The sequence below is a fragment of the Antechinus flavipes genome, chromosome 1, assembly GCF_016432865.1.
Source record: "Antechinus flavipes isolate AdamAnt ecotype Samford, QLD, Australia chromosome 1, AdamAnt_v2, whole genome shotgun sequence".
NCBI lineage: Eukaryota > Metazoa > Chordata > Mammalia > Dasyuromorphia > Dasyuridae > Antechinus > Antechinus flavipes.
Window position 1 is genome coordinate 10513378 of NC_067398.1, and position 27610 is coordinate 10540987.

A 27610-nucleotide genomic window follows, 5' to 3' on the forward strand; every position below is an offset into this window, starting at 1 on the left:
ATGATATTTTTGGCCACAGGCCTAGCTCTTTTGATTTTCAGGAGATATGATTCCAAGACCTGTGGTCTTTTATTGTAGTTACTGGTAAGTCTTATACAATTCTAATTCTGGCTCTAGCATATTTGAATAGGTTTTTTTCCCCTTGTTTCTTGTAAAATTTTCTCTTTGATCTGGGTTTTTTGAAATTTCACAATAATATGTGTTTCCACAAAAAGGTCTCTTTGAGTTAGTGATTGGTGGATTTTTTTCCCCTCATGTTCTATCACTCCAGGACAATTTTCTTGGATTATTTCCTGCATTATTGTGTCAAGATTCTCTTTTTGGTCAGAACTTTCCGGCAGTCCAGTTATTCTTATGTTTTCTCTTCTTGATCTGTTCTCCAGATCTGTCATTTTTCTTATGTTTCACATTCTTTTCTTTTTTCTCACTTTTTATAATCTGTTTTGGTATTTTTGGCCTCTCATAACTTTACTGGCTTCCTCCTGCCTGATTCTAATTTTCAAAAAAATATTTTCATCTTTGAAATTCTGTATCTTCTTTCTAGTTGGTCAACTTTTTCCCCTATAATCTTTTTATTTTTCTTGGATGTTTTTTCTTTTTCTTTTTAGTTTTTTCTCTCATTTGATTTTTAAATTCTTTTTTGACCTTTTCTATAAATTCCCTTTGGACAGAAAGCCATTCACATTATCCTTTGGGCCAGAAGCTTTTTTTTTTTTAAACTAAAATGTCCTCCTCTGAAGATGAAGAAGATGAACCCTGGTCTCCCCTGTTCCCATAGTATGTTTAAATAGTGGGATTCCTTCATGTTTTTCAATTCATTTTTAGTGTAAGCACCTCTAATCATAGTGCCTCTAGCTTCCCTTCAGCTTTCCACTCTGACTGGGAACCCCAAAACAGAAGCTCTCCCTTTTTGCAAGTGCCCACAACCAGCAGCATCCCTGCTTATAAAAGGCTTCATAAAATTCCATCAAAAAATCTTGTATCCATCCCTTTCAGAGTTAGTTTTAGCCTGGGAAGGGGCTTTAAAGGTAATTTTATCTAAGCCTGAAACAAATGTACAGAAAGATTGTTGGATCATTCAAGGTAACCAGTAAAGCTCGGGAGTGATAGAATTCAAGCCCAGCTCTCCTGGCTCTACATTTTCACTCTGCAACATGTAATTTTTAGGGCAAACCAATAATAAAGTAATTTTTTGGTAAAATAAATGAAACCTACATGTTCATGTTTGTCACGTGGAATGAGAACTCCATTATCTTCCTTTTCAGAGACACACCTTGTTGCCCAGATTTCCAGACAAACAAAATATTTGCCACGCCACAGTTTCTGACCGTTGTTATTTTTCTTATTCCAGCGTCTTGTGGAAGCTGCAGAAGAGGCTCACCTGAAACATGAATTTGATGCTGATTTACAGGTAATTGCCAACATTTGGACTTAATGTTTTTTACTGGCTCTCTATTATCATAAGTGGAATTCCATGCAGCAGGTGATGGACATGAAAGGTTATAATGAATGCTGCCATAAATGGAGTGAATGATTATCTCTGTCCTTGACATGTGATAGAATACCAGTTCCCATGGTATTCTATGGCAGTAAATTAAGCTCTTGAATAGCATAATAATTCTTTCAATTGTCAATACTCAGCAAACATTTATTAAGCACCTACTATGTGCCAGCCCCTGTGGTGTGGGGGGAAACAAATATGAAAAAAAGACAATCCCTTCCCTCAAGGAGTTTACAATCTAATGGGGAAGACAACCTAAAAGGAAGCTGAATTATATGTATGTATATGTATGAAGTATGTATGTATGTAGAAAGAGGCATGAAACAAAACTCAGAGATATGCCCCTTTAGTGCTTCTGGATGAGATACAAGTTGTTCTGAACTAAGTTCCCTACTTCAATGGAAGTTTTAGCTTTACCATTCAGGACTTTGCTGCTGTGATATGCTGACTATGTTCTTAGCAGAGTGGAAGAATTAATAAACCTGAATTTCTTAATTCATAAAAACACAGAGGCTTTGGATTCTCACAAGATCAGCCTCATTTCTGGGCATTTGGAGGTCTCCTGGATAAATCTAGGATAATTTAGATGTGGTGAATGAAGCACAATCAATTGTACTCCTGGATTCACTCATCAAGACTGGCAAGAACTGGCAAGAAACTGGTAGGAACTGGCAAGAGTTTAAGAACACATAGATCTAGATCTCATGTGAATGGGCTTGGGCCTGGTTCAAGTATGAGAAGTCTTGTATCAGCATTGGGCAGATGGTGACATGGTTTGATGACTGTCTGAATTATGAAATTTAACACAGTTAGGAGAGTGGTGGCCAGGGAACGGTATTTTGGTTTGGGAACTCACAGGTGGATAAGTGGAGCTATAGAAGAGTTGAGTAGTATATATTTCCAGCAACAATCATAGGATTCAATCAATCAGTTGATCGATCACTTGATTCATCTGATTATAGCTCTAGAGCAGGATTGGATGGAAGGTTCCAGTCAGGGAAGATAGAGAATGACTATGGTGGAGTGTGAAGCACAATCAGAGCTCCGGGGATTATAACAGGACACAGGGCAAACTTCTCAGGACAGGCAGAGTAAGTTAGAATGAGCCAATGAAAGCCAGAGGGCCTTTATTCATCAAGTAGACAATTAATAGGTACTGGTTAGAGACCTGCTATCTGTTGGACCACTGATTGCAGTGGCCACAATCACAGCAGCATTTGCATTTGACCTAGTTTAACTTTAGAAAGCACTGCCTGACATTCCGTCTGTGCATGTTGTGAGATTGTAGAATGAGCCACTCTTGGAAGCTCTGGTTTCATGTCCCAGGGAAGATTGAAAAATATGAAAATGACTGTTCATCTGGGATCAGCTGCTCCAGTCCTGGCTAGAGATCAGAAGATAAAAGGAATCTGCTCCTGCAGTCATTCTTTTCTATAAGAGAAGAAAAATGTGCTCTGAAAAGTGCAAAAAAATATGAGATGATGCGACCATTGTTTCTTGGCAAGCTATTTTAGCTTCTTTGAGAATTTGCTTTGTTCCTGCCTTTCATTATTGAAGCTTTAAAATAAAACTTGGATGTGACTATAAAGAAAACTCGATGGTGGGAAAGGGACAACACACACCCATTTAAATCCTAGGCTACCCCCCTGTTCTCCAACAAGTCTAGAGCACACTGCCACTGACAGGTTAGCCCTTGGAGACTTACCCTGGATTCTAGGACTGATGGTCATTCCATGAAAGGTTACAAGAAGTCACTCTTCTGTCCTCTCTCTCTCCCCCCAAATCTCTAGTCTCTTGAGTTAAGTGAAGACACAAACTTATTTTTCCCTTAAAGTGAACCTTGACATCCCTTAGCCCTAATATGACTCAGTTACAATCTTGGGGTCATAAGTCTACTGCTGTGAAGGACATTAAGTCAAATGCCTTCATTTTTAAGTTGATGAAACTAAAGTCAAGGTGTTGAAGAGATTTTTTAAGGTCATGCAGGTACTGTCAGAGCTGAGATTTGAACCTACAGACATTGAATTTAGAGCTAGTGTTCTTTCCAGTGTATTGCACCGACTTCCTTGAGTCCCTGGTCTTCTGAAGCATCCTGCTGTATTCTGGGGTTAGAATTATGGCTTCATAGTAATTTGTACCCATCCTATTCCCACTCATATTGCAATAAGTCAAATGCTTATAGAGTAGGTTTCTTCTCTATAGTGTATCATATCACAGGCTGGGCTGAGACCTCCTAATGGCCAGAATGAAGGTCATAGGTTATACAAACCTATCCATAGAGCCAAGGGAGGCTGCTCCTTCAGTATAATCTCAATAACCATGGGGTTCTAGAGAGATGTTATCTTGCAGTGGTCAGACCTACAGGATTGGATCAACACATAATGAGTGGACCCTTCGTTGGAACCAACTCTAGTGGCTCTTCATCAATCACCCCTGGATAATGACTTACTTGACATACAGAACAGCAGTATAGTCCCTAGAGACACTGAACATGGGTTATTGCTGTTGATACAAATGATTTGAATAAAGACATTGGAATAGTCCCAGGAAGGTGGAGGAAGCCAGCATATCTACTGCAATAACTGCACCCTCTTCAAACTTCCCATCCAATATGGAGGTCTTTGTTGCCATTGGGTTCGGGGCTGAGAGATCACTCCTGTGTGCCTAGACAGTACTGACCCTGGGAGGGCTCCTGGGAAGGCTAAGATGCAGTAGAACCATTCCACTAATGAGTCCTTGGCCCAAAATACCAACCAGAACTCCAGCAATGGCTTATCCCGGACACCCCGGCAAGTTTGAAACTAACATGGATGATTATTTGTTCAAGGTCGCATAACTCATAAGTGTCAGAAGCAGAATTAGAACTCAGATTGTTCTAATCACATTTTCTCTATTATATTACTTATATTCAGCTGGTATTATTGCAACTTTTTCACCATAATGCAAATAGGTGCAAATAAAAATACCACAAAATATAATAACACAAATCAACAAGCATTCATTAAGGGACTAAAGGAGGATAAGCCCTAGCTATTAGAACAAAAGGATGCAGCCCCAGCCCTCAAAGGGCTTGCCTTCTATTGGAGAAGACAATACAGATGACAAATATCAGTATATGAAATAATGACAAGGTACCATTTGGGGGGGAGGCATTAGCCACTGGATTTGCCATAGAAACTTTAATTCCATATCCCCCAGTGAATCTTTTACCTTAAAATATTCTTTAAAAAGTGGATCTTTGCATTTAGGGGCACTTTCTGTTTCTGAGCTCTTTGAAGTCTCATCTTCTGTCCCTAGCTGTGTTCAGTCAAAACATATATAGAGAAAAAGAAGAGGAAATGGGGACCTTTGAGTACAGATGTGGTTTAAAAAAAAAGGAAAGACTACGCATAGTTCATTTTCATTTTCTAGACCTCAGAGAAGAGCAAAGACTGTTTTGGTGAAGAGTGGTTTTTAGCCAGATCCAGTGAAATGCTGGAGTCACCGTGGGTGGCAGCTCTGCTGTTTTGGAAGGAAAGTCTGAGACGCCGGAGCTTAGACGCAATGGATGGATGCTTCCAATAGGCAGGTCAAAGCCAGAGGATGTCGGCAGCTTTGTCGGGACAGTGAGATCTTGGGCTCAGCCTGGCTTGGTTGTTTGTTACTGACACGGTCCATTAAAGCTAATCAATTGTTCATCTTGGTTGCAGTGACCCCTTGGCAGCCCTTGCTGGCTGATCATTGTTTTCTATCAAAAATCTCATCACCTCATCAGCTCAATATGAAGTAACGAGCAGGATGATTTGGTGGCGACGTTCAATGCAAGATGGGAGTGGGTGGGCTGAGTTGGGGAGGAATGGAGCTGAGAATAGGTTTGCTTAAGATACAAACAACCAAAACACTCAAGTTATTGAGGTCTTCTTGGTTTCTTTAAAGTTATAAATGCCTTTTGAGTACTCACTGGACAACCTCTTCTACAAAAAAAAAAAAGCCGAAACATCAGAGACATGGCTAACAATGAGTGATTATTGTTCCTGAGGCAGTGCACACTGCAGTTGGGGCAGTTTGCTAATGCATCTTTAAATCAGCTTTTAAAGCTGGGAGAATATGACCCGAGTGGACCTTAGGGGGCCTAGGGAACCCTCACAATGTTGCCATTAGAAAGGCTTCTGGGGAAGGAGGAGACATTATCAGGAAGTTGTGGATTCTAGAAATGTTTGCTAGGGATGCTACCATTAGTAGGGCTGGGAGGACATCCCATAGATTTCTTTTTAATCAGTTTCTAAGAAGATGATAGATTCCATTTCCCCCTCTAGCCGTTGAAGTACTAGTGCTTTTAACACCTTCTAAAATTGGTGGTTTTGTTAAAAGTCCTAGTTGTCTTTCCCTGGCTCCAGTGTGTTTTCTATAAAGTAGGGACTGGATCTGGGATTTCATTGCTACAGAGAATTCTTAACTCAGGGAATTCTATCTACTGATACACGTTGGAGTCCTCTCTGCAACTTAGAGAAGGTTTTATAATCAAATTATTTTGCATTTAGTATACTTTGTATTGAAAGGCAGCTGTGGATGGGAGCTGAGACAACTGGCCTGGACATAAATCCGGCTCTGGGAGGCTGGCAAGCTGCTTACCCTGCCCCCATTCTGCTCATCATCACCCTCCTTATTCTGACATGGAAACCACATCCCAGCTGACATGAACTAGCTTGGAGTGTTCCCAGATTCTAAAAGGAACTGGAAATTTTGGAACCTGAAATCTCTGTTTTTCTTTCAAAATTGTAGGTAACATTTGTTAAATTTCTTTTCCCCTCACTTCAAGCTAACACTTGTCTATGCTGTAGAATTTGAAGCATCAAAACACTTGTAAATGGTGTAGAATTTGGAGCATCAATTTATGGTTGAAAGGTTCATCCTAGAAGCCTTCTAGTCTGCTTTCCTCATTTGCAGATGCGCTCACTGAGGCAGTGAAAATAGCAAAAGTGGAACTTCAATTCAGTCAGGGCCTGCTGACTCCATGTCCGATATGCTTTCTATAGCTGTACACTTGCATGTACCCTTATACACTTACACACAAAGAAAGAGAGAGAGAGAGAGAGAGAGAGAGAGAGAGAGAGAGAGAGAGAGAGAATAGCAATTCCAATGTTGGAGGATTCTCTTCTATACTGACAGATCTCATAATTTGTGAAGGACAGAGAAGACAAGTGTTTTTACCCAGAAGTCACTGCCCTTGTTATCACCAAACTGCAAATGCCCGCCTTTCTTAGAAAAACAATCATCAGAGCTTTGCCATCCCCCTGAGAACTTCAAGGGTGGGAGCGCTAGTGAGAAGGCTGGAGGGGGAATCCAGTGGTCTGAGATGAGTAGTTTCTGATTAGTCCCTAGCCCTGCTGGCCAAGAACTCTGTTCTGCTCATTGATATCACTCTAGTATCGCAAAGTTCCCATTTGCTGCAGTCTTTGTGACATGAGATGTTCCGGGGAGACTGAGGGGGTGAGAATTAGGCCTTGGGGACCAATGCCAAGCAAATCAAGGGAGGCTCTTGCTTTCTGATTCAAAAGCCATCTGTTAAAAGAGAACATGTATTGGATGAAAAAATGAAGCAAAATAAAGTCAGGTTAGTGCTGATATATGAATCAGGGCCCTGAGAAGTTATTCCTGCCTTTGTTCCATGCTGAATAGTGTTTTCCCAAATAGGGTGCTTCCTGAAGAAGTTCCTGGGAAATGAAGAGAGAAAACATTTTTCCATTTCTGTGTAAAGCTAGATGATATTTGTCTGCGGTTTCATTGTGTCCTGCTTTAGTGGAGTGCTTTAGAAGGAAGGTGCAAATAATACTCAAGAGTCTAGAAGAGCTGGTTCAAACTCTGCTTTGAACACTTACTAGCTGGGTGTTCCTGTGCAGTTTTTAAAGTGTAGGTTTCAGAGGATGGTAGGATATATTTTCTGCTGCTCCAGACACAGTCAGTAAGCTTGCCTTTACTACCTACAAGCTGTGTGACCCTGAGCCCATTGAAAAAGCAAGGTGACCTAGTGGGTAGAACACTAGATTTGAATCCAGTGAGATCTGGGTTCAAATATCACCTCTGGGATAAGAAAGTCCTTTAACCTCTCTCTGCCTTAGCTCCCTGCCTCGTGGGGCCAACATGAGACTTAAGTGAGATAATGTCTGGAAAACTTGGGTTAGTGATGGAGGTGATCTATAACAGAAGGAAGTCCAAAGAGAAACACACATGTATAATCACCTTATCTCAGAGAGTCCTCCCTGCAATATCCCCTAAGCCCATGCCTCAGAAAGGGGTCCAAGTTTCTTGCTCAAAATGATTTCTAGTTTATAGGATTATCTCTTCCCCCTTCTTTACAAATGTTGAGTAATAACTTTCCACACATTGAAATTATTTATTTGAAAAAGGTTTAAGGTAAACAATCTCTCCAGAATCTTGGTTAAAAAATGATCTCTTAGAAGTGAGTAGAACCAGGATAACATTGTACACAGCAAAAGCAAGATTAGATGGTGATCAATTCTGATGGATGTAGCTCTTTTCAACAGCGAGGTGATTCAGGCCAGTTCTGGTACTCTTGTGATGGAGAGAAACAGCCTCACCCAGAGTGGGAAGTGAGTGTAGTTCACAGCATAGTATTTTTACTCTTTTGTTGTGATTTGCTTGAATTTTGTTTTATTTTTCCCTTTTTTTCCTTTTTGATCTGATTTTTCTTGCACAGCATGGTAATTGTGGAAATATGTATAGAGGAATTGCACATGTTTAACATATTGGCTTATTTGCTGTCTAGGGGAGGGTATGGAGGGTAAAGAAGGGAAAAAAGAGATTTTGCAAGAGTGAATGTTAAAAATTATCTATGCATATGTTTGGAAAATAAAAAAAAGATCATTTAGTCAACAGCTTGGATTCACTCTAAGAGCTGCAAAACACCCAGAACTAAGGGTAGGCAAGTGGCCTAGGGTGCTGCAGGTAGCATGGGCACAGGATAATTCTTTTGAATATTGCTTTTAAAAATAAAACAAATAAGGGTATGGACTTGACTTGTAATTTCATTTGTAATTGAAGGTGAGTAAACTCCCTCCACTCAGTTTATAGTCCTAAAGAGATGAAATATTCAGTGGCACATAGTAATTTTGTATTAGCATTGGCACTTGGCTTCAGGGCTTTCTAATATCTAGATCAGTTTTCTATTCACCAAGCCATGTACCTATCATTATCAACATTATCATCATCACCATCATTATCATAATCATCACCATCATCATCATCACCATCATCATCATTACCATCCATCATCATCATCATCATCACCGTCATTACTATCATCATCATCACTACCATCATCACCATCATTATCATCATCACCATCATTACCATCATCATCATCATCATCATCATCATCAACACCATTCAGGTATCTTTTACATGTCAGAAAATGCTGTTTTTCATGGGGTTGAGTGGTGTCATGTTGCACATATTAAGTCTGAAAGTTTTTTTGGGGAAATAATCAACATACAAGTGGTGCAATTTTCCAACCTTTCAGCACACAGAAATGGCCTCCGCCGTTTATAGAATATGTGACTGTAGCTAGTTGCACACACATGTTTGTGGATATGGAGATGATCACTGCCACCAAAGAATGGCACATGGAAAATATGAATGGTCCAGAAAAAGGTGTGGATGAGCCATTAAATGAAAGAGAAAGATATGCTGGAGAACCCATGTCATCCTCTGGTGCACACCGGAGGAGATCCCAGCAGTAGCCCTCAGCATTGTGAGTGGACCCTCTGGGGGGAGTTTATGGGAGAATGCAGACGTAGTTCCTATAGGTCTGTGTGGTGGCGGCAGGTAGGGACTGTGATCTCTACTAAATGAAGTGCTTCCTGCATTGCAGAGTTTACAGATCCAAATCTCTGTCTCTGTCCTGAGTAGCCATCTACTCTGAGCCATACCCATTCCAAAACAGAATATCTTCTCCTACATCCCTAACAGGAGGCCGTTCAGTCTTCCGAAGCCCTTGCCGGTGCCACAGTGCATATAATGCTGAGCTTACAATCAGGAAAATGAGTTCAAATCTAACCCTAGGCATATACTAGCCTTGTGACCATGGGCAAGTCACTTAAAGTCTGCCTCAGTTTTCTCAATTGTAAAATATGCCTTCTTTACAAGGTTGTTGGGAGGATCAAATGAAATAATATTTGGAAAATGTTTGGCATAGTGCCAATACATAAGTGCTTATCCTTTCCCTACCTCCCTTCATCTGTTATTTTCAGTGAGATTACTTCTACCTCTAATACAGCCCTTTGTTATTTGGGAGCACTCATAGTCTAAAATGTTCCAACATTACTCTTATAATATTTTATCTTATATGCATAGGAGAAATGAAATTCTTCCTTGAAACAACCAAGAAGTATTAAAAGATAGTTTTAGTTTTTCTTTAGGTTCTATTTATTGTAAATATCTCCAATTCTTCCATATAATCTTCACGTAATCTTATCTTGAGAGTGCTCACTATTACGACCTCATCTTCACTGACATCTCTGAACAAACTTGCATATGCACAGATAAACACAAATAATTCTGGGTGAAACTCATTCAGAACAAAGTAAAACCAATTAATTGTAATTATGGACAATAAAGTTTAGAGCTATATCTTCACATTAAAAAAAACTTTTAATATTCAATATATGTAGAGATATTCATTATATTCAGGGACATTTATCAGTAAGGATGTCAACATCTCTTTCTCTTTCTTTTCCTCCTTCTCACCCTCTCTCCCTCTTTCGTTCTTCTTGATCTTCTTGTTCTTGTTTTTTGTCTTCTTGTTCTTTTTTCTCCTCCTTCTCGTTCTTTCTCCTCCTGCTTCTGCTTCTCCTTCTCTTCCTCCTCCTTTTCTGTTTCTCTTCAAAGAAATGCATGAGACACTTTTCAGTTTAATCTGCATTATTTCATCTTATGTCTAGAAATTAACAAAACAATAAATTTATCTGTTTTGTAGTATTTGCTGATAGAATTCTGAGATTTAAATGCTCATGCAGAAAATTTAAAATTTGGCTCTTATGAATTATAATATGTTAGCTACAGAAACCCTTGATTATGTCCTCTTTTGCTGCAATCACTTATTTTATCTGCTTTAGAACTGGTCTTTCCACATTTGGATACATACATTAATTTTTCATGATAAAAGCACGATTTTATCATGTTGGAGTATTGAACATACCATGGATGAGAAGTCCATTTCCCCAGCCTCGCTTTGATCATAGTCCATAAGTTTCCAATGATATTTAAATCAGGTGAGTATTCAAGCCATCAGTATATGTTTGTCTAAATCTCTTGGGTAATTTACCTTTTTATGACATGTGGCACAGTGCAAGGTTATGTTGCAGAATTCCTTTTCCATTGAAAAACTTATTAAATTCTGCAACATTTCTGTTTCTTAACCTAGCAAAATATTTCAGAGTCAATAATGTTCTTTCTGGGGTTGTTCAAAATAGAAAAGTACTCAAACATATTTGGGTTAATATTTTACATTCCAATGAAGATGTTCATTTCTCATCTAGACTATTTTTGACAATGGTTTTGGTAAAGCCTTTAATGGAAAAAAAATATTAGTCAAAAATGATCCTTTCCCAAATGTTACTCTCCCAATTTTTTTTATTGTTTTTCTCCTGAAAGGCTTCTTTTTTTTCTCTTCATGGAAATAGTTAGCTTTCCCCCTATCGCAAATCATCTCAATATTATTCCCACTTCAAGAAGTTTATGTTTTGCCAGAAATTATGTCGAACCAGCAAATTGGGTTTACAGACTCTTCTGAAAGATTTTATTTGCTTTTTGAAAATTAGCTAGGCTATTTCTGTGAAAATACTTGTTAGTTCTTGGTATTGTTTTACTTTTTTTTGACTATGATTGTACTTAAGTGTGGATATATATTTTTTTCCATTATGGACTTGATCTTTGATATGCTTGACTTCTTGCTATAATATTTCTAATATCCATTAAAGTGTATTCATTAAAGGTTACAACTGTTTTTATATTTCCTTGGAATAATAGCTTTTCTTAGAAGCCATAGAATTAAAAGCAAAAATCAAAAGCAATATGATTTGGATATATATCACAAAATCTAGTACTGATCTGACTGAGAATTAGCCAGAGGTGAGGTTCTGGTTTTATATGTCAAGTTCAGATGTTCTGGCTCATTCTTGTGTTCATAGAAGCACAAGTTTATTGTCCTCATTGTCAAAAAATAAAATCACACCACAATCTATTTTGTGTCAAGTAATTCACATACTCCATGTATTGTTTATCATATTCAACTATGCACAGAAGCAATAGAGCATATTTAGAACATCCAGACTCAACTAATACAATAAAATTAATGCTCATTGTTGTAGAAGACCCAGACAGCAATCTCTCATTTATGAGAAAGAACATGTACTATGCTGATTTTATTTTTATTTTTTCTATAAATTATTCCATTGGCATTTTTATAGGTATAAAGTTAAAACTGCAAATTAATTTACATAATATTTTCATTTTTAATATATATCACATATACATCATCAATATATCGCTCATTAAAATAGAAATACCTATTCAATTATTTAACTATTGATTTATTTACTTAAATAATGCCTTATAATTATATTTATGAGACCATCTATTTTACTACACCACTGATAGCAAATGCATTTTGTTGTAATTTTAAGTTATATTTGGATAGACTTTTTTCTATTTCTATTGAAAATCTGATGAATTATGGATTTAATTTGCATTCAGCTAATTTGGTAGGCATCTCTATGTGTCATCTCTTTTTCTTCTTATCTGGTAGACTATTATATTGTCCATTCATTGACATAATTCCTCCTCTTTACCATTTTGTGTGCATTTGATTTCTTTTCCTTGACTTATTATTCTATAAAACACTCCAAAAATCAACCAACACCTGATCATAAAAGGAAATCTTGTGTTTCCTATTGCAAGTCATCTTGGCTTTTGCTTTTTTAAATTAGATTTTTAAATTTCATATTAAAGAAAGATCATTTCATACTAATGTGATTTAATATGATTTTAAATTAGATTTTTGAATTTCATATTAAAGAAAGATCATTTCATACTATGCTTTGTATTATTTTTAAAATGATAAATCAATGTTGAAATTTATAACTCTGTTCATCAGTGAACATGATAGTATGATTTTTATAATTTTATTAAAGTTATTTTGCTTATTGTTTCCCTAAGATTCTACCATTCTTCTTCCTCTTATTAACCTAGCTTGATCTTTTAAAACATATACATTATTTATTTTAGCATTCTTCTAATTTGTTTTTGATGTAATTTTTAATCACATTTTTAATGGGATGTAATTTAATAAATATTTTGATAATTTATTATAGTAACTTTTATTGTATGATTTTTAATTAGTGGGAAATGACTTGGAAATAATTGGAAGCATTTTTCTTCCTGAGATAATTTGAAATAAATATTCTTAAAATATTAAAATGAATCCAATAATTAATAATAATCATCATAAAATAATAATAATAATAATGAGGATGATGATACCAGCAATGTTAATTTTATACATGCTATGCAAAAATAGCCATATGATATCAGAGATAGTAAAATCCTTAAAGAATGGTAACATAAAGGCTAGCAATCTGGAAATTAATTAATGAATAAGCACTTTTGACATGATTGCTATGAGCCAAACACAGGCAAGAGCCCAGTGCAACCTACCAATTTTGTGACCCTGGGCAAATCAATGAAGCTGTCTAAGTTTCTGTTTTCTCAATCAAATAAGGACAGTGATATTTAAATTTGTATACTACTAGTTATTATTCTTATTATTGTTTATCTTTTAAGTGATAATTCTGTGTTTGAAAAATTTTAACAAGTTTTCATTTAAATCAAGAAAACTGATTATTTATTAAGTCCTAACCTATAATAATGTGATACTCAAACCTGTGAAATGATCATTTGCAGGTTTATTTTCTATAAATAGTAATCACTGAGCTAAAATACAGTATAGTAGAGTTCCAGCAATATGTCAGAGAGAAGGGCCACAAGAAAATTTTAGAATAAACAATAACAACTATAAATCTTTAGGAAAACAACTTCATAAAAAAGATAAAAAATGACAAAACATGGAAACAAAAACAAAATTAAAAAATAATTTCTATAAATCTATGGATTTTAGAAAATTACAGAAAAGAGAAATAATAAAAATAACATACTATAAGCAAGAATTTAAAAAGAAGCTTTAATGATTTTATTGCTCACTAACACTGAAGTGTGTGGAGGAATAAGAAATGATGCTGAGGTAAAAGTAGGAAGTACCACTTAGGGACAAGGCTCTCTGGGAAGTAAGGATTCCAGGAAGTACAATTAGAAGCATCTTTGGGAGATTGCCTCTGCAAATATACGGGATTGGGAGATGGAATATTGTGTATGGGAAACAGCACATTGATCAGAAAATTGGAATATTGACTGCATGAAGGAGAATGATATGCATCATTCTAGAAAGTTATACTGAAGCTCAGTTAAGAAAATCTTCAAGTGCCTATTAGAGGAGATTATATTTTATTTTAGATCATGTATTCTTAATATTGGATCCATGAACTTAATAAAAATTCAGATAACTAGATTTTATAAAAATTTATTTTTGTAGTCGCTTTTAAGATGAATGTTAAGGCATTGTACTGAAAAAGGGCCCAAAGGCTTCAAAAGCTCCCACAGCATAGAAAAGACTAAATACTCTATCTTATAGAGCACCGGACCTGAAATCAGGAGAATCTGAATTCAAATCTGGCCTCAGACACTTAACACTTCCTAGCTGTGTGACCCTATGCAAGTCACTTAACCACAGTTACCTCGGGGTGGGGGGGAACTTTATCTTAGAATTAATATGGAGCCATTGAAATTTCTTGAATATAGATAAACTGATGCTTTAAGGTTATAAGTGTGGTGAGTTGGTGAAAGATTTGAGAAAGGAGTGATTGAATTCAAGGAGATTGATGAAGATACTATCATAGTGGTCTAGTAGAAAAGTAAGTACCTTGGATGATAGAAAGATGCGAAATGATGAATTTCATTCTATTGTGAGTAGAGGCATTCCAAAGAAATATAAAGTAAACAGTGAACTGCTTCCTATAACACAATTTCTTGTGCTTTGTTTTGTTTTGCTTTTATCAAATTGAATTAAACAATTATTTAAATAACTATATATCTTTGAATGTAAAAAACTGAAACTCAACAAGAGTAAGGTCTAAAGAGGAAGGGATATTCTATTTCAATAAGGGTGTAAGCCAGGGATTGAATGAGCTAGTATAAAAAGAATTTTGAACAATCTGTGGGTTCACTAAACAATCTGGATCCAAGTGGTCCATGACTGTTAATCACCCAGCATTCTACCCCTGACAAACTACTGCTCCACCCCTAGTCTTGTCATACTGTGATAATACTTTATGCTTCTGTAGTTCAAGTTTTGTCTATCTTCCAACAGAAGTATCTTTTTGGCAGTGAGATGGATATAAATAGACCTGCATCTGCTCAGAATCCCATCACACAGAATATCACTTGTTAAGAAAACCTGGTCATCACAATTGTGAGGTCAAGGGGGATCAAAGGTGGAAGTGTGTGACAGGTTGAGAACAGTCATGTATTCTGTGCAGCTGTGAGTATATTTTCTCCAGCTGTTACCCTTGCTGGGAGCTGTTTGCCTCAAGCCAACCATTGCCATGGACTTCTGTGACAGTCATGATCTGATCCCTTCTTAACCTGAAGTATCCCTCGAGTTTCCAGATCGCTGGAAAAGATTACAATAGAATTAGAACTCAGTGATCATTTATGAAACATTTTTTGACTTTATGCTCTTCCCTCCCTCTATAGTGCATGGGCTCCCTTCTGCCTTGACTTTAGATGACTTTTCTCCACAGTCACAGAGCTTTAATAATTTGCACAAAACAGATGTTTTGTGCAAGAAAATAGGGACTCATGGGAGTATATAGATATCCATTTGGGTTGGAAGACTGGCCTAACCTGGTTGGTTTATTCAAGCCCAGGTTTTTCAACTGCTCCAGAGTGGGTTCAATGTATACTTGTTCACCCCGTGTGGTTCTGAGGTTCCTCTTGTATCTTGTCAAAATATTCTCACACTCTGAACCTTTTGACTCCCTTTAGATATGAAAGATCCAGTCTGTTGTCTCTGTAGGAATGGTTCCACTTATCTTGCTAGTTTCCTCAAGAAAATCCTCGAGTGATCCTCAGGAAATTAGCATGTGGATAAATCAAAGGCCTCTTGGTCTGGGATCATGAAAACTAGTCTTGAATCGATCTTCTTTCTTCTCTTTAACATGTAAGGTGGTATTGATAAATAGGGGAGAATCAGCACTTAAAATAGGAATATATGTATATATGCATAACAGCCGTATGTGTAGCTATTCTCTACTTGTTTCCCATCCAAGCAAGTATTGAAGTTTGATCAGCCTGCTTCTAGCCATGATAGTGATGGAGCATCTTCTGATGGATCTAGGAATCAGTAGTTTATTAGCTGATCAATTAGACTTGAATGTTCATGACAAGAACCATGTTCTTGGCTAGCCTCTCTGCTTCCTTTGCTTTCCTGGCAATGAGAAGGAAAAAGCAAGAGTTTTAACCATTGCTTGTGTAGGAAAGCCCTAGTATGTTTATATCTACAGGATATAGATAAGTATATATAGATATATATTATATATAGATAATAAATATATAAGCACTCTATATCTACAAAATCCTGCTGCAGTGCCCATATTCATTGTGATACTATTTGACATGTAGGTGACTTGTGGGATACCGTAACAATTGGAGAAGCATGAAGAATTAAAATTGGAGATCATATTGTTTAACTTGAAGGGCCCCACAAACTATATCTGCTGCTAGGTAGCTTATTCTATTTTTGTTATACTTCATCGATGGCTTTGGAGAAAAATGTCTAGGAGTGATTTTAATTACGGTGCAGATAATGGAGTGCCATGGTAGACATGATTTGGCTGTGATATATTATCCATGAGAAAGCTTGTAGGAAAAGTGGAATGAAATATCTCCTGAGAGGAAAACGATGTGACAATATCATGACAGGAAGACCAGTGGATGACATGCATGTTCTGTGGAAATTCAACAAATGTCAAGTGATTGAGAATAGAGGTTCTTCATGTGGAGATCCACAGACTACGTAAAGATTGTGGCTAGATTTCAGGGGGCTTGGATAGGCAAAGAGATTACATCTTTATTATTACCAATATCTAATTGAAATTTAGTATTTTTAAAATTATGATTAGAAAAAATAACTCTGATTCTGAAAAGTTATCCATAGGTTTCAATAGGTTTCTGCTAAAGATCTCCCTGAACCAAAAAAAAATGGATAAACACCTCTAAACTAAAGAAAGGTCTCAGAAAGTTTCAGAGCAGAGTCCTCCAAGATAAAGTTTGGATGGGTTGAATTTTACCCCACTGCACATTGCTAAAGTCAAATACCTTGACTATGTCTACATTTTGACCTTAGTATATATCTAGACCCGGATTTTGAGACCTGGGATCTGTGAATTTCCTGTTGCTATTATATAATAATAAAAATTGCATTTCAATAAGGGTTGTTAATTTTTTTTTTGGTGATCCTATGTTTTTTCTGCATTTGCCTTCCTCTCTTGATGGTTCTGTTTCATTATTTGTGAGATAGCTGGGCTCAAAGCCTCTCAGCAATTTGCTAAACTCTCTCTGCCTTCATTTTTTCATTTGTAAAATGAGAAGAAAGAAATTGGACTCCATAGACTATAAGGTCTCTTTAAACTCTAGATCTCTGATTCTTTGATCATTCTCTTATTGACAAAGGAGAAATGGGAAGGTGATTCAGAAAGGGGGTTTGCCATGCCACAAATTTTGTTTGTGAGGAAAAAAGGAGAGAGGAAGAAGGCAGAAAGGGAGGGAAGGAAGGAAAGGAGAAGAAAAGAAGGAAGGTGGGATGGGAAAAAAGCAGGGAGAGAATAAAAGAGGGAATAGAAAAAAGAGAGTAGGAGGGGGAAAAGTAGAGAAAGGACAGAACAAAGTGGGAAGGAAGGAAAAAAGGAAGGAAGGAAGGAAGAAAGGAAGGAAGAAAAGAAGGGAGAGAGGAAGAAAGGAAGAGAGGAAGGAAAAGCTTCAGCTTCAGAAAGCCCTAAGATTTGATAGAGTGTGCAATGTTTAGCAAAGATTTGCTGATTCCTTCTTCATCTTGGAAATGATGTGGTTAGATTGCATATTCGATTCCACTTAGGTTTTCATGGTGGGCTTTACAGGAAAATATCCATAATGGTGATTTATGTATCATGGCTTTTCATTGCAAAATTATGCCAATTTACAGTGCTATGAATTTCTCTAATACTCCTCTTATAGAGAAAGTGTCCCAGGGAATTTTGTGAATTATGAATAACCTTTTTCCCATTGGACGTTGTTCTTTTTTCTCTCCATCTATAATAGGCTAGATCATCAAATCAAAGACTCTGTTTTTTGGTGTTTGAAACCAAAATAAAACAGCAGCATAAGAGCACAGTTTATTGCCTGGCATTCAGGTATCAGGACACCTGAACTTTTTTTTTCAGTTATATAATAGAGAAAAATATAAAAACATAGATGGAAAGATTATCATATTTTTAGAGAATACATAGATGAATATGGCTAGCATATTTGAGGCAATTTGGTGTAGTCAATGGAGTATTAGGTTTGAAGGTAAGAAAACTTGAGTTCGATTCCCACCTCAGATATTTCTTAGGTGTGATTCTGGTCAAGTCACTGGACTTTTCTCAGAGTGTTTCCTCATCTCTAAAATGAGGATAATAAGAGATAATATGAGAATTAAGTGAGTGCTTGGCCAAACTTAAAGTACTACAAGGAATGATAATTATCATTCTTGTTATTGTTATTAAAGATGATAGAATCTCCTACCCCCTTAAAAAAAACAAAAACAAAAACAAATTACAAGCCAGGGAAGTTAAGTCAAATATAATGAGATAAAACTGAATAGGAATAGATACAAATCTTTATACTTGGATTAGAGAGAGGATTCATATGAGGGTGACCAAAATGATGCGGGATTTTAAAAAGTTGCCTCATGAGGATGATTGTGGATGCTGAAGATGTTTATCTTGCAGAAGAGAAAATTTAGATGTGGGGATGAAGAACCTTTCTTTACAAATATTTTGATTCTGCAACATCAAAGAAGATGGAAGCTTGTTCTCCCTATCCATAGAGAATAGAATGAGGTTTAATGAGTGAAAGGAATGATACTTTGATAAGCAGGAAAATCTCCTGACCATTGGAGGTTGCCAAAAGTCTATCAGATTCTTCCAGATACTAGATCTCTCCTCTCACAGAAGATCTCCAATCCAATCTTGGATGGCCATTTATTTGATAAGGCATGGAAAAGATTTTTCTTCATGTATAGGCTAGACTAGAGAACACTCAACTCAGTAATTCTGTAGCATTTTATGCCATCCTAAGGAATGTGTGTTGTATGCTAGAAGCAATATGGAGGCCCTTTTTGATTTTTTTTTCCTTTTAGGGGGCATTTTTTCATATAATTTATTCATTTAATATTTCCCCCAATTACATTTAAAACTTTTTTTAACATTTGTTTATAAAACTTTTGATTTCCAGGTTCTTCCACTAATAAATCAAATGTGAATTTATATAAAACATTTCCATAAAAGTCATGTTGTGAAAGGAAATAGAGATCTCCCATCATAATGAAAAAAACCCTCAAGAATGAGAGAGAGAGAGAGAGAAGAGAGACAGAGACAGAGACACAGAGAAAAAGAGAAACTAAGAGAGAAAGAGAGAGAGTGTTTCAATCCATATTCAGACCAGTTCTTTCTATGAGCATGGATGGGATTTTTCATTGCTATTACTTTGTATACAGTGTATTTCACTTTGCTTGAGTTCATGGAGAACTTTCCAGGTTTTTTTTTTTCCTCAGAGCATTCTGCTCCTCATTTCCCAAAGAACAGTTGTATTCTATCACAATTTTATTCAGTTTATTCAGCCATTCCTCAACTGATGGGCATCCCCTCAATTTTTAATGTTTTACCCTGAGAAGAGAGCTCCTATGAATATAGTTTCACAGATAGGTCATTTTCTTTTTTTTTTTTTTAATCGTGGAGGCAGCTAGATGGCACAGTGGATAGAGCACTTGCCCTGGAATTAAGAAAACCTCAGTTCAAATCCAGTCTCAGATACTTAACACTTCCTTGCTGGGTGACCCTGGACAAGTAAGTCACTTAACCCTAACTGCCTCAACAAAATTAAAAAAAAATCTTCTTTACTATTCCTATCTAGTAGTGGTGTTGTTAGGTCAAATGTTATGCATGAATTTATCACCTTTGGGTCCCGATCACATATTTTGATCATTTATCAATTGGGGCATGATTCTTATTTTTTATAAATTTGACTCAGGCCTTCTATATTTGAGAAATGGGGCCTTATCAGAAAAAATTACTTTAAAATTCAGATCAAAGCTTAGTCCAGGGCTTAGTACATAATAGGTTCTTAATAAATGTGGATTGATTGATTGAGAATGAACCTTTATTTTTCTAAAATTGTGATCTCAGCCTGCATTAGTGTTAGGTGCTAGCATGTGATGTTTTTAGATATCTTTCCAGGAAGCAGAAAAGCTTAACTTACAAGAGTCAGTTACCCTGCAAATTTATGTCAGAGAATTCTAGAAGAGTAATTTAAATCCTATCATGGTTTCTATCCATTCAGCTTTCTTTAAGTCACAGAATGACAGTCCAAGAGACAGATTTTAATAGGTTTCAATCCAGAGGAGAAGACCTTATTAAGCTAAGAATATTTGATTTATACTCACTTTAAACAGCTTTCCTGAGTTTCTTAATAGTCTTAAATATGGTTAGGTAGCTCACAGCCCTGGTGGTAATTCAGAATTGGTAGTAACCAGTTTCTTTTCATAATTTCCTCATTGTTTTCCTTTTCCCCCTCTTTGCTTTCTTTTTATTTACTTCCAATACTTTCCTTTTTCCTTCCAATAGATATTTATTAAGTGCCTACTATATACTAGGCCAGGGATAGAGCAAAACAGCCCTTGGCTTTAAGAACTTTATATTCTATCACAGCAAACAGTCATACCTTATAAGTAAATAAATTCCAACCCAAAGCTAGCTGGTCAATAGGGGAGGAGATGAGTACGTGGGGATGAGGGGGGCTGGGAAGAGATCAAGAAATAATTTTACTATATATTAGTCCTGTGAGTGGCCTCCCCACACACCGTTCTGTTGGGAGACTCGGGGGCTAGTCAAAGCCCTGACTCCAAATCAGTTATCACCTGATAGCTGTCATTTATTTGATTCAAAGAGACAGCAATGACTTTTTAATCAATCAGAGAAACAAAAATATTGCCATTTTTCTTTGTTCAAACCACAATAAATCATCATCTAAGGCTGATCCAGTGTAGGGTAAGTACTCTAAAGAATCCTCAGCATATTCTACCAAGCCTGAACCTCAATTCTCTATCAATTTTGGCCTTGGCCATTAGGCAGAACCTGGAGATCACTGACTACCTTAGTGCTGCATATGTACTCACCCTTCCTTCCATCCTTTCCCAACTCAAAGTCCTTTTATCTTACTCTCAAGGACTAATAATCAGGAGAACATTTCCCATAGCACTGTTAAGAATGTCATCAACCCCTGTCTTTTGGTCCCAGTCACAATTGCTGTCCTAAACTGTCTAGCTAAAACTCCCTTCCCTGATCACCATCCCTGCTGACCAAGTCCACTACAAATTCATGATCCATAATCTCAACTGGTTTTCATTGCCACCTGGCAATCCATTTACACTTCCCTTAACATCCCTTTTACCATAGTAGATGACTCTCAAATCTTTTAAACTTCCTGTGGCTCCCCTGGCTCCTGCTCTCTCAGTAGAGAACCTTGCCTCATATTTCATTGAAAAAAAAATGAGGCTATTTGTTGAGCTCCCTCTTATCCCTTCTTCTTCACGACATCACTTAAGGCATTATCTGACACTTTTTCCTCTATCTCTGCCTTATATAAAGAAGCCCTACATATAGAAGTGACTCCATTCCATCATATCTCCAGAAGATTGTTCCTTCTTATCCCTACCATCTCACTTCAGCCTCACTCTAACTGGCTGCTTCTCAGCTGCATACAACCATGCCCCTCTCCCCCATCTCCTTCCCCTCTCCTCCATCTATGTCTGTCTGTCTGTCTGTCTGTCTTCTCTCTTTTCCTCCCTCCCTTCCTCTCTCCTTCTTCCTCTCTCTACCTCTACCTCTCCCTCTCTCCTTACTCACTCTCTCCCTCTCTGCTCCCTCTCGCCCCCTCCTTCCCTCTCTCTCTTTCCCCCTCTCCCTCTCTCTGTCTCTCCTCTGTCCCTTTCTCTCTCTCCCTGCTTCTTTGTCTTCTTTCCCTCCCTCCCCCCCCCCTCTCTGTCTCTCTCTCTGTCTCTGTCTCTCTGTCTCTCTCTCTTTCTTTCTCTCCTTCTTGCTTCTTCTTCTTTGGTTATTTCAGTTGTATCCAACTCTTCATGACTTCATTTGTGGTTTTCTTTTGTAAAGATACTGGAGTGGTTTTCCATTTATTTCTCATTTTACAGATGAGGAAACTGAGGCAAACAGGGTTAAGGGACTTGCCAAGGATCTGACAGCTAATAATGGTCTGAGGCCAAATGTGAACTTTGGCTTTTATGATTCCAGTTCTGGCACTCCATCCACTGAGCTACCTAGTTGCCATTCATCTTTCTTAGTGATGGCATAATCTCCCATGGATTAAACTATCGTTTCTATACTATATGGATTTACTTTTTTAAACTCTAAGCTCTCTCTTAATCTCTAGTACCTTTCAAACTGTCTGGCTCAAATTAGATGATTCTTAGACATCTCAAGATCAACATGTCCCAAACCAAATTCACTCTATTTGCATTTTACTACCTTTGTCACAAGCTGGGGATCATTCTTCATTTCTCTCTGTTTCTTATAGCTCTCATAATCAGTCATTTGCCAAGGCCTAGCCATTTAATCCTTATGCTTATCTCTCCTACTTTCCCTCTTATTTATGCTCTATCTGCCACCACCTTGACATAGGGCTTCCCCATCTCACCTGTTGCCAACCATACCAGGTTGCTGACTCATCTCCTGCATTAAGTCTTTTGACTCTCCAGTTCGTGCTCCACTCTGCTATCAAATTGTTCTTGCTAAAGCATAAATCTGGCTGTCACCTCTCTGAGTAATCAACTCCAGTGTCTCCCTATTGTTCTAGAACAAAATATACACTATTTATAACTTGGCCCCTTCCCACCCTTCCAGTCTAGTTATATATTATATCCCCTCTCCTGCTCCTATGTTTCCCAGGACCTAGTGGCTCTAGCCCCTGTATTGTTTTGCAGACATTATGTTCTTTGTCTTAACATCTAGAATTTATACTGAGTTTCTACTTGACCTGGAACCCTCTCCTCCTCATCTTTCTCTTTTTTTTCCTGCTTTTTTAAAGGTTCAAGTAATGTCCAACCTTGTTCATGAATTCTTTCTTGTTCCACCCTGATGCTAGTTCCTGCCTTCTGGGACTATCTCTAATTTATCCTGTCCATAGCTTGTGTATATGTAGTTGTTTGCCTGTCTTCCTCACTAGACTGTAAGTTTCTTGAGATCTGGGACTGTCTTTTCATTTTCTTTGTATCCTCAATATTTAGTTCAGTACCCAAAACAGAATATGATTCTTCATCCCTTTTCATGTCATCACCATCCTTCAATGTCCCTGCTCTATCCTCTCTTGCTCTTCCATGATGGCCTCTGGATACGCATCTAGTATTCATAGAATACCCTTCTTTTAAAACCTGTGCTATTCATTGGAGAGTTTCTATATATTTTGTATTTATCTGTGTATGCATTATTTCTCCCCTCTATGATGTAAACCCATTAAGGCTAAGGCTTTTTTCATTTCTGATATTATATCTTTAGTATTTGGCACAGAGCAGATACTTAATACATAAATGAAAATGGAAAAGTATAAAATGCTTGTTGATTCATTCATTACTCATTTTCCCAGTCAGACTGTAATCTCCATGAGGACAGAGATTAATTTGCTTTTGTCTTTGTACCCCAGAGACTAGACTATAATATACTTCTGAATAGACACTCAATAATTTTTTATTGAATTCAATTCAATTAGAGCATAGAATGGATCACCCATTGATTTTGAGATGGAAGGAAGTGCACAAATTATTTAGTCACACACCTCTATGATAAATGAGGGAACTTGATGCCCAGAGAATTTAAATGAACTGAGCTAGGTTGCACTACCAGTGATAAGAAAGCTAGGATTTGAACCCAGGTCTTCTGGGGCCAAATTCATCTTTCAAAGGGTAATAGCATCACAATTGTGGAGAGGCTAATTACACCAACTGCCTAATTTAATAAAGAAGGAGACCCACCCAGGTTAAATGACTTCTGTAAAGTCACACAAGTTGTATTCCACTCAGAACTGGAATCCAGGTATTTTAACTCCACATTAGCATTGTTTGATTGCGTGCTATTCTCCTATTTCCTCCTTCTGTCTTGGTCATCTGGGCTATGATCCCCTAGAGATATGGTGTTTTCCTTCCTATTTATCATCCTGAAAATATTCTCAACACTCTTTCCCTCTCTCTCTCTCTCTCTCTCTCTCTCTCTCTCTCTCTCTCTCTCTCTTACACACACACACACACACACACACACACACACATATGTATATATACATTTCAATTAAGAATATATTTTCTATCACTATGTTCTTTCCATATAATTTGTTCATTTTTTGAAGGGGAGGAATGTTTTTTTTTTTTAATCTCTCCTGAAGCTGTAACTTCAATCCTAGTCTTTTAATCTAGCATTTGAGAGAACTGAAATTAACAACACAATTCAAGATCAACATAAACAGACTAGCAGAGGATCAAGGGTTTTGTGGCTCTCTCCATTTGCCTCTCAGGTGGGTAGTTCATCAGTCCTTTTTAGGACCAGGGCCACATTTTTCTTGTCATGTTCATATCTTATTGTTTTCATCTTCTTTGATCATCTTTTGAGTTGCTCTCGGTGCTCCTGTTCTGAATCGCCATCACCTTTGTCAATGTGCTGTATCCCAAAGCAACGTGCAAGATCTGTCTTTCGGTTTGGATGCTCCTTATGGAGAATGTAAGATTCGATTTCTTTTGTGTGCCTTTAAGTGGAAAATTTCATGATGGGCGACATGTATATTTCCAGCACTTTCCATTTCTTACACTTCATAGAAAAGGAAATTCTGCTAGTGAGTTTTATTCTTCCCTGTACCTCCCCCCCCACCCCCCCTTGGCTCACACCTACCTGAAGAGGAAAAGAATTTGGAAAATGACCCTTGAGATTTATGAGGGCCAGGCGGCCAGCCAGTAATAGGCAAGGATATCTTATAAGCCAAGTCCCCCCACCTCCGACTTCTCCCATTATCTTTAGATTTAATAGACTATAAATGGGAAAAAAATAAGTGGCAGATGATTCCTGCTTCTGAGAAAATCAGACCTTATGAGTCCTCTGAGAGGTGCTTGCTTATGGGATTAAGGCTAGTATTGTATCGCCTTCCAACTTAGCAGAAACAGGCTTTGGATTAAAAAGTTAATGTATATTAAGTGGAAGACAAAACATTCTAGCCATATTCATTTCACTAGGAAAAACTCTTCTGAGTGCACAGCCTTCCTATTCAAGCAGGGGGAGAAGGAGAGGGAATCTGTTATAGATAAGGATTTAATGAATATATATGATCGAAGGCAGATGGAAGGCAGGGACAATCCACACAGCTAGAAGCTGGCTTCCATTCTAGACTGTGAGATAGTTAAAGCAAGAAATTTCAGGAAATCATAGAGGAGAAAACTGGAAAAAAAACATTAGAAATGTTGCTTCTTGGTGGGAAAAATTCCTCATCTGCGGTTTAAAGAAAGACATCGAGCCAGACGAGACATCAACCAGGTGGTCCACCATGTAGAGGTCACTTGGAGTCATCTTTCTGCTTTGTTCATTCTCTCCATCTTTGAAACTCTTAAAGTTTAAAAAAAAGAACACACCATTAGGCCTGCCCTGGTGCTCATTATTTCATGCACCAGATATGGCTCACTTTAAATTTGTTCTTTGTTTCTCATCATAGTGTCTGCACATTGAGGTTCGCTGCCTAGAGACAGAGGAGCCTTGCTTTTGTGTAGGAGTTAATTAAACCTGGTAATGATTATTGTCAGGAATTTTCTGGGGTTGCAAGGGTCGCTTTGCATCACTCGGCACTGTTCTGTATTACTTCATCAGTCATGATTTGGGACTTTGCCAAATGATTATCTAGAATTTAATGTTAGCAGCCAAGGGGAGTTGGTTTCCTTTATTTTTCAAATTTATTAGTTTCTGTTCAGGGACTTATGAACCCAGTGGCAAATCTTGAGCTTTTACCCAGCTTTGGCTGTAGAAGAATACAGCTTATTTGCACATGTGGAAGAAATAGTTACAAGGAGGAAAAAAAAAGAGGGATGGAGAGGGAAGAACTCCAAATGGGGAATGGGGAGCCTTGGATTTTTAACTTACTTTTGCATTTGATGGGACATTCTAATCATCATATAATTGTATTATCTTCATCTGGAGGAAAACAAAAACAGCAATAAAAACTAAAGCTCCAGTAGGTGAGAGCAAAATGAGACAAATGGTTCATTTGTCCCAATAGCTTACCCCAGAACTGGCTATAAAAGTTACCAAAGAGAACAGTAGATGACTGAATATGAAGACTCAGCTAATGTAATGACAAGTGGCATTCTGCAGTGACCTGCATAGAGTGTTACTCTAGTTATTTTTTGCCATGGCTAACAAACAGCTAGGTATGTCTACAATACAGTTTGTTAGTTTTCCTAGAGGAGAAGTTAGCAGAACTACAGTTCTCTGTTCCTCAGGTTATAAGAACCAACGAAATATTGTTTGAAAAAAAATATTTCAAATGAAAGTATTATTAGAAAAAGGATTTGAAAAGGGAGAAAAGAATCTTGACCTGTAGCTCATATGTAGAAGGGAAATAATGGTTGTAGTGATAGTGATGATGTTAAAAAGATATAGCAGGAAGAAGATTCTTGGAATCAGAAAACTTAAAGTTCAAATCCCATGTGCAATTACATACGCAACCTTAGAAAAGGTATTGAACTTCTCTGGACCTGTTTCTTCATCTGTAAAAAATGAAGGGAGGGGTTGTATATGGTTGTCTCTTAGATCCCCTAAAGCCTAGATTTATGAACAATATAATTATTTTAAAAACTTCATCAAAAAGAGGAAAAATATAATTGATATTAGAGTGTATGAAAATCAGGTTAAATGTTTCTAGAAATAATCTTGGAATAATGCTTCTCACTCTATTGACAAATATGAGAGTTGATACTAGGTATAAGACATTAGATTTATCAACTGAATATGGTTTCTCTCTGAATGGGACTTCTAAAATGGCTAAGAAGCAAAAATAGAATCAAAACATCCTCTATAGGCAATCTTCATATAAAATTAACCACCCTAAATGGACCCAAAGGTGTCAAATAAGTGATTGAGTCATCTGGATTGTGAAAATAGAAGAGTTTAGAATGGTAATTCAAGATTAGGTCTTTAGTAATAGAAGTTGTAGATTTTTTTTTCAAAGCTCACATATTTCGACTAAAGTAGTTTGTGCAGTAAATGGTAGAAATTGGGCAACTGGTCATGGAAGACTTTGAAAATTTTAAAAATACAAATTTTACAAATACCTCATAAAAATAAGTTAGTGTCTAGAATTATGCGTCAGGCAGCTTGCTATCTTTCATACAATAACATATGACAAATTTATATTCTACAAACTCATACATCTTCAAAATTCAGCCTCAAATCCATGCATCCTTGAAAATTCAACCAGTAAATTCTATTGCAGTTGGTCCATTATTGCAGACAGAACCGTAGCCCACAATCACCTGACATAGCATTGTCTCATAAAAATATATTATTTTGCATATGCCACTATGCTTCCAATCTCCAAACCACATGGAACAAAATATTTTGAAAATTTAGAGATCCCACCTCAATACATTTTTGTAGGAAGTAAATAAGT

The 27610-nt window shown here is 37.1% G+C and overlaps 1 protein-coding gene across 2 annotated transcripts in view; it reads left to right on the forward strand.

The window, feature by feature from the left end:
* Positions 1 to 27610, forward strand: part of CACNA2D3 (calcium voltage-gated channel auxiliary subunit alpha2delta 3) — a 1005807-nt gene that overhangs the window by 298742 nt on the left and 679455 nt on the right. For both annotated transcript variants that reach the window (XM_051978988.1, XM_051978997.1), the window contains exon 4: positions 1352 to 1411. In XM_051978988.1, the coding sequence (XP_051834948.1) occupies positions 1352 to 1411 (60 nt within the window). The remainder of the gene's footprint in view (positions 1 to 1351; positions 1412 to 27610) is intronic.